The sequence below is a fragment of the Erythrolamprus reginae genome, chromosome 1 (genome assembly GCF_031021105.1).
Source record: "Erythrolamprus reginae isolate rEryReg1 chromosome 1, rEryReg1.hap1, whole genome shotgun sequence".
NCBI classification, from domain to species: Eukaryota; Metazoa; Chordata; class Lepidosauria; order Squamata; family Dipsadidae; genus Erythrolamprus; species Erythrolamprus reginae.
Genome location: NC_091950.1, coordinates 87949628 through 87962362, shown reverse-complemented (window position 1 = coordinate 87962362; position 12735 = coordinate 87949628). Strand labels below are relative to the sequence as shown.

Below are 12735 nucleotides of genomic sequence, written 5' to 3'. Positions count from 1 at the left end.
GCTCCCAGCCAGGGGGCTGCGAGAGAGGGCATTCTCCGTCCGCCCCGGCACCGGCAGCGCCCCGCCCAGCTGGAGCTTCCCTAGGAGCTCCGCGGCACACCTGGCTGTGTCTTGCGGCACACTAGTGTGCCGCGGCACACCGGTTGGGAAACGCTGTTCTAGGCCACAAGCCAAGATCAGAGACGCCGAGAAGCAAAGCAGGTTCACAGAACTCCCAGTTGATAACGCTCCACATGGCTAAAAGGGCTTGCCTGCCTTTTAAACCCTGCTGAGGAGAACCACACCCAAACCCAGCTGTTGCCAATTCAATGATGCCAATACCTTTCTAATTGGTCCCGTCTCTGAGCTGCATGTCTCTGTCTCATGTCAATTATAGCCTGTGCTTCCTCATCCAATGAGGCCAGACTACTGGCTGGGGAGAGCCCCCCCCGGGGCTCTCAGGCTGCTCCCCCTCATCCTCTTCCTGACTTTCCTCTCCCCCGTCTGCCTGGTCCTCCCCCTTCTGTTCACTGTCCTCCTCCTCCGGGCCTGGATCCAGCAGAGATGCAGCCGGTCCCTGAGGAGCCTCAGGCTGAATCACAACACATGCTAGCTGAGGAAGGGCCATGCTGTCCTGGCAATCCTGAGCATTGAAGTCCAAACATCTTCAAATGGCCATGGTTGAGAAACACTGTTCCCTAAAGTTTTTTTTAAAAATGGCAGCGGAGGTTTCCAATCCATCATCAAATTCCCGTTTGGCTCTGAAAGGATAGAAATCATACTATGAAAGACAGACCCAGAAGTCTACGTATTTATTATGGGCTTTAAAATCTTTGTTCTATATACAAAGGGTATCTTACCTCTATCTGCCGGGAGCATGGAGCCGCAACAGAGCATGGACCTTGCAAACAAAGAGGTAACTAGGAGAAAGTGGTTGAGCTCTTTTCTTCCTTCGCCTCACCTCCAATAGTGGTTTCCAAGCTTCCTAACCTTAGTAAACAGCTTGTATTCCCCATCCCCTCGCATTGTTAGCTTGCTCATTCAGCAGGAATTTGCTAAAAAAATCAAACAAACCACAATTTCCTGAGAAACGCTTGTTGAAAGCCACAGACCTAGATTCATCAAATCATACAAAATAGAAAGATTGGAGGAGACTTTGGAGAATCTTGTGATGAGAGATATACAGGTAGTCCTTGACTTATGACCACAACTGAGCCAAAATTTCTGCTGATAAATGAAACATTTGTTCGATGAATTTTGCCCCATTTTGTGACCTTCCTTGACACATTTGTTAAGTGAATCATTGCAGTAATTACCATATTTTTCAGAGATAAGATGTACCTGAGTTTAAGATGCACCTTAATTTGGGCGGATGAAAACTAAGGAGGGGGGAAATCTGCCTCTGCTTCCCAGCAATTTGCCTTCCAACAAACAGCAAACAGTACAGATAATATGCATTGTTTGCTGTGTATTTCTGTGCATGTGTGCCATAGAAATAGCAAAACGAGAAGATACAATAGCACTGGGCCTCTTCAGTTCAAGCATTTGTTTTAAAAAGTTTCTTCATTTTGTTAAGTTGTCTAGAATAATAATAAAGCAGGCTTTAAAAAATAAGTCTAATAATTCGAACATTCTACAGACATTTATAGTTATCGACTTACCTCCTTACACCCAGTTTCAGCAACTGGTTTGCACAAGAAAATAAAATCCTGCCTCTGCCTCTCCCTCCCAGCAATTTGTCTCCTTGCAGCTTTAGTTTCACTAACATTTTAGCACATGAACAGCTGCTGGTCGGGAGGCTGATAATCAGTTGCTGGAGCTCATCAGGCTCTGCACTGTTTGCAACAAGGAGGTAAATTGGTGGGAGGTAGAGGCCAAAGGGTGGGGGTGACTGCAGAGTGGCTACTTTCAGTGTATAAGACACACCCAAGTTTTCACCCTCTTTTGGGGTGTAAAAAGGTGCTTCTTATACTCCAAAAAATATGGTAAGCTAGTAACATGGTTGTTAAGTGAATCTGGCTATCCCATTGACATCGCTTGTCAGAAGGTCACTAATGATGATCACATGACCCCCGGACATTGCAACCATCATAAATATGAATCAGTTGCCAAGCATCCAAATTTTGATCATGTGGATGCTGCCATGGTCATAAGTGTGAAAAACGGTCATAAGTCACCTGTAACTGTGAAAGGTCAAGAAGTGAACTGTTGTAAGTCAAGGGCTACCTGTACTAATACAGTAGTTGAAGGCACAGGTTCGTCCTGTTCATCCAAGCAGTGTGACCAAATAGCCTCTCTCCAAATGGCTGCTGAGAAGTTGTAATTTGCAGTGTGGCAGAAGGAATTATTAAATTTGTGGCAAACTATCATACAGAGCATATTCAAACATTTGCATTTGCATTCAATTAAAGTTAAATTTAATTTAGATTCAATTTAGATTAGGTTTGTCTTGGCTCTACATCCTGGTTGGAGTGTGGCTGCCAGCACACTACTCAAAGGCTGGTGAGGCTCTAAATCAGAGGTCTTCAAACTTGGCAACTTTAAGACTTGTGGACTTCAACTCCCAGAATTCTCCAACCAGCTATGCTGGCTTTAAGACTTGTGGACTTGTGGGCTATGCTGGCTGGAAAATTGTGGGCGTTGAAGTCCACAAGTCTTAAAGTTGCCAAGTTTGAAGACCTCTTCTCTAAATCTTCCAAAAGTGGAACATCTCTGGTTCCACAAACCTTTGAAGGCTTTTCTTCTAGGTGATGGGCTTTGTTCTTAAAGCTTTGGCTTTTCTCCATAAATAATGGTGTTGGGTAGTCAGTGCTTTTGGCCTTCTTATCCTATGTGAAGAAGGGTGAGGGAAGATGATTTCTTATTTTTCTTTGTAGCCCAAGAGTTTAGACATCATATCCCCAGTAGCTTCTGCTGAGAATTTTAGTAAATTAAAAATGAATATTGCTGGAGATTGCAGCTTAATTTTATCAAACCTCTATTTTATATTTTTCTATATTTTTCCCATACCCATTAGCCTGGATGATATTTTTTTACATATTCAGTTATATATCTTCAGAATTTACCAGAGGTCCCTCCATAATGACCAACCAGTAGTATAACTGTATTAAAAGTCCTATTTCACATAGTAAGCATGATGACACCATTGATAACTTCAACAAGGGGCTGGATGTATAAAAACAAACATAGAAACATAGAAGACTGACGGCAGAAAAAGACCTCTTGGTCCATCTAGTCTGCCCTTTTACTATTTTCTGTATTTTATCTTAGGATGGATGGATGTTTATCCCAGGCATGTTTAAATTCAGTTACTGTGGATTTCCCAACCACGTCTGCTGGAAGTTTGTTCCAAGGATCTACTACTCTTTCAGTAAAATAATATTTTCTCATGTTGCCTTTGATCTTTCCCCCAACTAACTTCAGATTGTGTCCCCTTGTTCTTGTGTTCACTTTCCTGTTAAAAACACTTCCCTCCTGAACCCTATTTAACCCTTAACATATTTAAATGTTTCGATCATGTCCCCCCTTTTCCTTCTGTCTTCCAGACTATACAGATTGAGTTCATTAAGTCTTTCTGATACGTTTTATGCTTAAGACCTTCCACCATTCTTGTAGCCCGTCTTTGGACCCGTTCAATTTTGTCAATATCTTTTTGTAGGTGAGGTCTCCAGAACTGAACACAGTACTCCAAATGTGGTCTCACCAGCGCTCTATATAAGGGGATCACAATCTCCCTCTTCCTGCTTGTTATACCCCTAGCTATGCAGCCAAGCATCCTACTTGCCTTTCCTACCGCCCGACCACACTGTTCACCCATTTTGAGACTGTCAGAAAAATAGACTTTCAGTGGTTACTTACTAGGCTGGATACATAGCTTTAGGAACGGTATCCCTTTCATATAAGCGAATGGAAGACTCTGTCTTTCAAGTTTAGCTTGTTGATTTCAACTAATTGATCAATAAGCAAAATGCTACAGTGAAGGATTTTTTGAGTTGGGTTCACATAACATTGTGAACCATGGTTTGTTTTCATTGTGGTTTGCTGAACATGTCATAATTGGGCTTAACATTAAACCATAAACCACAATAGACGGTTCATACATCAAGCTACACCAAACTAAATGACCCATCAGAGGGTTGGAGGATGGGGAATTAGTATAATTACAGATACTGTTTGGGGAAATGAAGATATGACTTTGCTATGTCTTAAGCGAATAGAACACCCAGTCTGATGTAATAGAGCTCCTAGGTCCTACAGAAGAAGATACCAGAAAGGTTTTTGAGCTTTCACGTTGAATATCTGCGTGGTGGTTATACAATTCCCTAAACTTTATTATGCTTTATAATTCAAAATGAGACCAAAAAAAATCTCCCATGTAGGGTCATATATCTGCCTACACTATTCATGACAGAATATGGAATATGTGGCTAAATTAGCAAAGAAGTAAAGGTAGCTACAGTGGTACCTCTACCTAAGAACGCCTCTACTTAAGAACTTTTCTAGATAAGAACCGGGTGTTCAAGATTTTTTTGCCTCATCTTAAGAATCATTTTCTACTTAAGAACCCAAGCCCGGAAAAATTTCCCAGGAAATTTGAGAGCAGCATGAAGGCCCAGCCAGTTTCCTGCCATTCCCCCTTTAATCCCGGCCATGTCGGGCTTTTCTGTGCCGTCAGAGGAGCCTTTCAATGGCACTTAAGGAGGCTTTGGCAGCCCAGAGCAAACGAAGCATTTTCCTTTCTCTGGGCGCTTGGAGAGGGGATAAGCCTCTGCCAGCGCCCAGAGAGAAAAAACACTCCCTTTGCTCTGGGCAGTGACTGTCCTCCTCCTCTTCTTCCTCGTCCTCCTCCCACCCAAATTCTGAGCTTTTATTTCTTTCCTAATGGATTTGCACGTATTATTTGCTTTTACATTGATTCCTATGGGAAAAATTGCTTCTGCTTACAAACTTTTCTACTTAAGAACCTGGTCATGGAACAAATTTAGTTCTTAAGTAGAGGCACCACTGTACAAAGCTACATATAGCTTGCAGTCATCAATCGTGAAACAAAAATCTTTTAACTGTAACTCAGGGGTCCCTAAGCCTCAGGCTGCAGCCCATTACCAAACTTCAACCTGTTCAAAACTTAGCCATGGGAGAGATGAGCAAGCATGCGCAGCTCCACTTGCATGAACAGAGGGTTCTTACACTCGCACACAAAACTCCATTCGTATGAACGGAGCTTTGCATGGTATTGCCCTCTGCTTCAAGCACCCACCACTCCCACACGAGTGCAAGCACCCTCTGCTCATGTGCAAATTTCCAATGTGTGCACCTGCCACTCCTACCGTGTTTCCCCGAAAGTAAGACAGTGTCTTACTTTCTTTTTATCCCCAAAAGCCCCACTATGTCTTACTTTCGGGGTATGTCTTATATTGGAAAAAATAAGACCCACCCGGCCAACCCACCTACCCGAACCCGCAACACCCGTGTCCGGTAAAAAGTAGTATTTTAAAAAATCTTCTTGAAAAATCTGGGTCTTCATTTTTACCCACCGGGGGGGACAAGGAGCCCGAACCACCCTCCCCCCCACACACAAACACATGGAGACACATCCGCATCCCTGCCTGCCCGCCCCGTCCGGGCCCCGCCATGACGTGGCAGCCGCGTCCGGTGCACACGTCGGCCTTGACACGTGTCCGCCCACCCGGCGTCTCCGAAGCTTACCGGTCTCTGGCGGGCGCCTTTCGGCAGGAGAAGCCTTCGCCGGGCTGCTTTGCTGCTTGTTCCCCGACGACGGACAACGTCCGGCCGGCTTAGCCGGGACGGGCAACACGGCATCCGCTTGAGATGCCGGCGGGAGCAGCGGGAGCAGCAGGAACAGCAACATTTGGATCAGACGGAGGCGGCGGTGACGTATGGAGGGGGGGCGCGGAAGTGGGCAGGAGGCAGCAATACCCCGTGTTTCCCCGAAAGTAAGACATATGTCTTACTTTTGGGGTACGGCTTATATTAGCCGACCCCCCTGAAACCCCCGATACGTCTTACAATCGGGGGTGTCTTACTATCGGGGAAACAGGGTATGTCCCCACCACCACCAGACTGAGCTACCAAGCTAGAAAGAGTGGTTATCGCTGCTGTAACAGTTCCCCCAGCGTGCTAAATCAGAGTGTGCTTAACCATGGTACATTGATTAAATCATAATTGTGTCCATTCACATTATACATTAAATTTGAACCACGATTGATCAACTGGACCAAAATAACATACTAAACCACAATCTAACCAGCTGCACTTTGATTTAGCCATTATATGAACTCAGCTAGCGCTTCAAGTCTATAGGATAGAGGTCCCATTGCCGTTTGAAATGTTTCTTGCAAGTTTGTTCTATTACTGAATATTGCTCCATGGCAACCTAAAGTAATATTTAACTATAAAGGTGAAATTCCTCTTGGAATATAAGGTTGAAATTATTTTTTAGGCACTGATCCTTATTCACAGTCTATTCTATTGAAAGAGCTTGCATAGATTCGCCTCCTGCCAACTAAGTTATTTTTAGAATAGGACTTCCTCTGAGATGCCATTCTCCAATCCTACAGTCACTCTGCACTGAGCCTCCTATTGGTCTCTAGGCTGTGCCAAGATAGTTGAGGTTATTTGTGCAGTTTCTGTTGGAAACGACAGCTTGCGTTGGCTGTTTGACTGTCTGGAATTTTGATTAAAGCCCAGCCTCCCAACTGTGATCCTTGCTACTCCTATTTGCAGCATTGGGCTTCTCCCAAATTTAGAAAAGTCAAGTTAAAAGAAGCGTTTTACGTCGATGCATATACATAGAGAAGCGTGTTTCAGGAGTATGGAGAGTATTGTGTGCAGTTTAATGCATATTTTATTCAAAGTGTAGCCTCAGGCTAGATCCTGGAGTTCTCCCAAAGATCAGGATCTGGACTACATTGATGGCGAGTAATGTTAGGTGTAAATGTGTAATTTTTTTCACAGGCACATTTTTACTGAAAATAGAAATTTCTCCAGCTATTTGTAGACATAATGGGAACGATATTGGGACTCTGCAGGTGCAAAAGTCATCTAATATACCGTATTTTTCGGAGTATAAGACACGCCTTAGTTTTTGGGGAGGAAAATATAGAAAAGAATCTGCTTACCAGATATTCATCTGGCTAGCATCCTTAGTCTGGTCAGTTTCAGCACATTATTTTATCCCCTGGTTAGGGCTTCAAAAAAACCTTATTTGGAGAGAGTAACAATGAAAGAGCTTGCAAGCCAGTAAGAGCTGGGAACATTGTTAGCACCTGGTTAGGGCTGGAAAGAAACATTTGGAGCAAGTTAGAGCAATGAAAAAAACCCTGCAAAGACAGGGCTTGAAAAACATTCTCAGCAGTTAGTAACAATGAAAGAGCTTGCAAGATAAGAGCTGAGAAGATTGTTAGCACCTAGTTAGGGCTGGGGGGAAAAGCTTTGAAAAAGCTGCATTCAGAGTACAGTGTTCCCTCGATTTTCGTGGGGGATGCCTTCCGAGACCACCCGCGAAAGTCGAATTTCCGCGAAGTAGAGATGCGGAAGTAAATACACTATTTTGGGCTATGAACAGTATCACAAGCCTTCCCTTAACACTTTAACCCCTAAATTGCAATTTCCCATTCCCTTAGCAACCCTTCCACCCGATGACGTCACTCCCTTCCTTTCTCATCTTTCTTTCTCTCTCTCTTTCTCTATCTTGCTTCTTCCTCTCTCACACTCTCTTCCTCCCTCTCTCATCTCTTTCTTTCCTTCTCTCTCTTTCTCTATCTCTCCCCCTCTTGCTCTCGAGCGGCAAGCGAGCAGCCGGGCGGGCGGGTGAACGGGCAAGCGAGCAGCCGGGCGGGCGGGTGAACGGGCAAGCGGCAAGCGATCTTGAGGTTTCCCCTTTGCCTGGGCGGCGGGAAGACCCAGGGAAGGTTCCTTCGGCCGCCCAACAGCTGATCTGCTCCGCAGCGCGGCAGCAGCGAGGAGCCGAAGATGGGGTTTCCCCGTTGCCTGGGCAACGGGGAAACCCCATCTTCGGCTCCTCACTGCTGCCACGCTGCGGAGCAGATCAGCTGTTGGGCGGCCGAAGGAACCTTCCCTGGGTCTTCCCCGCCGCCCACACGCAAACTCCACCATCTGCGCATGTGCGGCCATGAAAAAAAAGGGCGCACATGCGCAGATGGTGTTTTACTTCCGCACCGCTATATCGCGACAAATTGAGTTTCGCGAGGGGTCTTGGAACGGAACCCTCGCGAAACTCGGGGGATCACTGTATTACTCACCCTGTTTATTTATTAAAGTTTATTAAAAAAATATATTAAAGGCAGACAAAAGTTTGGCGATGACATATGACGTCATCAGGCGGGGAAAACCGTGGTATAGGGAAAAACCCCACGAAGTATTTTTTAATTAATATTTTTGAAAAACCGTGGTATAGACTTTTCGCAAAGTTCGAACCCGCGAAAATCGAGGGAACACTGTATACTGAATTTTCAGCCTCTTTTAGGGAGAAAAAAGGTGCATCTTATACTCCAAAAATACTGTATTTATTTTAAATGTGCATAGCATCTGCATAATATAGGTAGACCATACAATAATCATATTCCTCATGCAGAATCTGGGGTGTGTGTTAATATAGCTCTTGGTGCTGCAACCTCTTTAAAATACTGACATTCTACAACTCTCACGCAGAGAAAGATTCCCTCCCTTTCTAAATCTTTCCTGGGGCCTCTTTCATCTCAAATGGTCTTTTTGATTCCTTTCATTTACTTCCTTTCCATAATTTGGCTCCCCTTGTTACTTTTAAGGCTGCTAGGAATTTCCATTGTGCCCCTGATTGGAATTCCTGGCTTTTAACAGGACCCTTGCTTACCAGTTGGATAAAACCTCTGATCAAGGAAGCTCATTCCCGGGAACTAATCATGATAATTTTTTGTTCCAGGAAATTCTCTTGTGACACTAGTGACTTCTTGGTTCCTTGAGAGTTATATTTTTTTCTTTAAAAAACCATTTGTTTTTAGCTGGAAAACTGGTGACTGGAGCCAGTGCTCTGCCACCTGCGGAGGAGGCATTCAAAGCCGTTCGGTTTACTGTGCCTCGTACAACGGTCATCACTTTCAGGATGCTGTGGATGATACCGAATGCATTTCCTTAACAGAGAAGCCACGCAGCATGCAGCCTTGCAATCTGCAACGGTGTGCAACATGGGTCTCAGGTCCCTGGTCTGCGGTGAGTTTTTTCCGTGCAATATCTGTACTGAGGCAGGATTGGTTCAGAGCCTCGGTGGCGCAGTGGTTAGAGTGCAGCACTGCAAGCTCCTTCTGCTGATCACCAACTGCCAGCAGTTTGGCAGATCAAATCTCACCAGGCTCAAGGTTGACTCAGCCTTCCATCCTTCCAAGGTCGGTAAAATGAGGACTCAGATTTATTTATTTATTTGTTTGTTTGTTTGTTTGATTTATATGCCGCCCCGAGTTTTCGGAGAGGGGCGGCATATAAATCCAATAAATTGAATTGAATTGAATTGATTTGTATGCCGCCCCTCTCCGAAGACTCGGGGTGACTAACAACAATATAAAAGACAATATAAACAAATCTAATATTAAAAACAATCTAAAAAACGCCAATTTAAAGAACCACTCATACATACAAACATACCATGTATAAATTCTATAAGCCTAGGGGGGAGGGAAATTTCAATTCCCCCATGCCTGACGACAGAGGTGGGTTTTAAGGAGCTTGCGAAAGGCAAGGAGGGTGGGGGCAACTCTGATATCTGGGGGGAGCAGGTTCCAGAGGGTCAGGGCTGCCACAGAGAAGGTTCTTCTTCTGGGTCCCGCCAAATGACATTGCTTAGTCGACGGGACCCGGAGAAGGCCAACTCTGTGGGACCTAACCAGTTGCTGGGATTCGTTGGGGGCAATAGGCTTACTTTCTATAAACCGCTTAGAGAAGGCTGTAAAGCACTGTGAAGCGGTATATAAATCTAATTGCTATTCTTCTTGGGAAGAAGAATATAATCTAGCCCCAGGGCACCCATGGGACACCCTGATTTGCCTTGTATGATTTTAGTACTCAGTAACGTGTTGGAAGTACAGGTAGTCCTCATTTAGTGACCACATTTGGGACTGGCAGCTCAGACGTTAAATGAAGAGGTCACAGATTGAAACTACAACTGTGCTAAAGATTTAATTTCAATTTCCTTTGCCTTATGGACTGGACTGGTGGTAAATTTATATGTTCCCCCCATCTCATCTTATAAATTACTATATAATTTACTTTGCAAGATTATTTTTTGAGAAAGCAGAGAAGGTCACTATATTTATTTATTTATTGGATTTGTATGCCGCCCCTCTCCGCAGACTCGGGGCGGCTAACAACGATAAAAAAACAACATGTAACAATCCAATTTAATAAAACAACTAAAAACCCTTATTATAAAAACCAAACATACACACAAACATACCATACATAACTTGTAATGGCCTAGGGGAACGAATATCCTAACTCCCCCATGCGTGGCGACAAAGGTGGGTCTTGAGTAATTTGCGAAAGACAAGTAGGGTGGGGGCCGTTCTAATCTCTGGGGGGAGTTGATTCCAGAGGGCCGGGGCCGCCACAGAGAAGGCTCTTCCCCTGGGGCCTGCCAAACGGCATTGTTTGGTCGACGGGACCCGGAGAAGGCCAACTCTGTGGGACCTTATCGTCTGCTGGGATTCGTGCGATAGAAGGCGGTTCCGGATGTATTCTGGCCCAATGCCATGTAGGGCTTTAAAGGTCATTACCAACACTTTGAATTATAACCGGAAACCGATCAGCAGCCACGGAGTGTTGCCACGGAGTATTTCCTAGAGGAAAAATAGGCTATAAATCTAACAGAGAAATAAAAATTTATAAATAAAGTACATAAATCTTCAAATATCATTTAACTGGTTATAACTTTAAAACATGTCTTTAAAATTAGAAAAAGTACAAAATATACACCCCAAATAGAAAAATTATTTTAAAAAGATGAAAGTCAGAAAAAGAGAAGGGGAAAAGCCTAAACAAATTCTACCCCCCACCTTTCCAAGGATGTATGTTAAAGTTTTTAAAATAAAATAATGAGGCACAATTGCACTTGTCCTCCAAAAGAAATCAAACTTCATGACAAAATCTCTGGAACTGCCCATGTGGCTAAATGTTCTTCTGATGCCATAACACAAACTTGGCAACTTTAAGACTTGTGAACTTCAACTCCCAGAATTCACCAGCCAGCTGGTTTGAGAATTCTGGGAGTTGAAGTCCACAACTCCTAAAGTTGCCAAGTTTATGGACCCCTGCCATAGCATTTCAATGAAATGCTGGAAACCTGAATACTGCAAAAGAGATCTTTATTCAGACTGTAGATTATGCAGAACAAATTAATATCAGAAATAGAGAAGTGTGTCATGCAATGCAGATTGTTGTTGTTGTTTCATTTTATGTTATTTATTTTATTTTTTACAGTGTTCAGTAAGTTGTGGTGAAGGTATTCAAACCAGGACTGTAAGCTGTCAGGTTGAACAGGGCTCTCAGATTCTAGATATTGCTTGCTTGAGACAACCAAAACCTCAGCAAACCCAGCCCTGTATCGAGGAGAATTGTATACAGGAGATTGGCTGGCATATTGGAGACTGGGGATTGGTGAGTATGACATATTTCCCTAGAGGAATAGTCCAATATTTGTCCCTTTGCTAATCCCTGTTTCACATTTTTAGAGAGATCCATTTGCATCCATACAATATTTCCTGGGATGAGGAAAATAACCAGAAGAATGAGGTCACCAACCTGAATAGCCTGTAGGACAAAGTTAGAGTACAGTCACAGCACAGATATTTTAATAAATGGCTTTGGGGGGCAGGATGGTGATATTCACATGATCTTATCTTCTGGAAATGAAACTATAAAATGTCTTAGTTATAACTGCCTGTAAGAACAATTGCCTGCAGAACCTTTAGGCTATTCATGGACCTTATTTATCACTCCTATTACAGTAACTACTTGGAAATAACTAATACTACCAGGTCTTTCTTTTTTATCAGTTTCTTTCCCTAATGTGCCACGATTCTGATGTTTTGGAATGGTGATTTTCAGAATTCCAAGATTGAATGGCTGCGGGAAGACTGGAGGGTTCCAGATTGGAAAACTTCCAAGTAGTATTTGCAGACTTGTTCCATGGCACTTCACCCACAAGACAGGGGTTCAAATCAGTGAGGGGCTACCAAAATTTAAACTGCCACACTGTGGATGTCGCTTATGCATTTTCTTTCAACATCTTTCATTGCAAATTGGGTGTTCTGGGGTGCAGCTCCATTTTCGCTAACCCACTGCGTTTCCCCCACTCCGTCCAGGCAGTAGCCCACCCCTGGGTGAAATCCAACTGGTTCTGACAGATTCTGGAGTACCAGTAGTGGAAATCTTGAATAGTTTGGAACACTTACCTTTTGCTACCAAATCAGTCCCGGAGACTGAATTACCAAAATCCATTTGTTCCTTTGTTATACTGCTTTTATTACTGTTGTGAACCGCCCCGAGTCTTCGGAGAGGGGCTGCATACAAATCTAATAAATTGAATTGAATTGAATTGAAAATCACCGAAATCTCACATGAGGATGCTCGCACGCATGAGATTTTGGCGATTTTTGAAGATTTCTTTCCTTCCACACATGCGTAGAAGCAAAGAAAGGCTGAAAATCACTGAAATCTTGCATGTGTGAGCATCGGACGGTGGGATCA

General features: G+C 43.8%; 1 protein-coding gene across 3 annotated transcripts in view; it reads left to right on the top strand.

Moving 5' to 3' along the window:
* Nucleotides 1-12735, top strand: part of PAPLN (papilin, proteoglycan like sulfated glycoprotein) — a 123013-nt gene that overhangs the window by 70887 nt on the left and 39391 nt on the right. For 2 of the 3 annotated variants that reach the window (XM_070758230.1, XM_070758222.1), the window contains exons 12-14: nucleotides 830-895; nucleotides 9000-9207; nucleotides 11467-11643. In XM_070758230.1, the coding sequence (XP_070614331.1) occupies nucleotides 830-895; nucleotides 9000-9207; nucleotides 11467-11643 (451 nt within the window). The remainder of the gene's footprint in view (nucleotides 1-829; nucleotides 896-8999; nucleotides 9208-11466; nucleotides 11644-12735) is intronic. The other variant, XM_070758238.1, reaches the window with a different exon arrangement.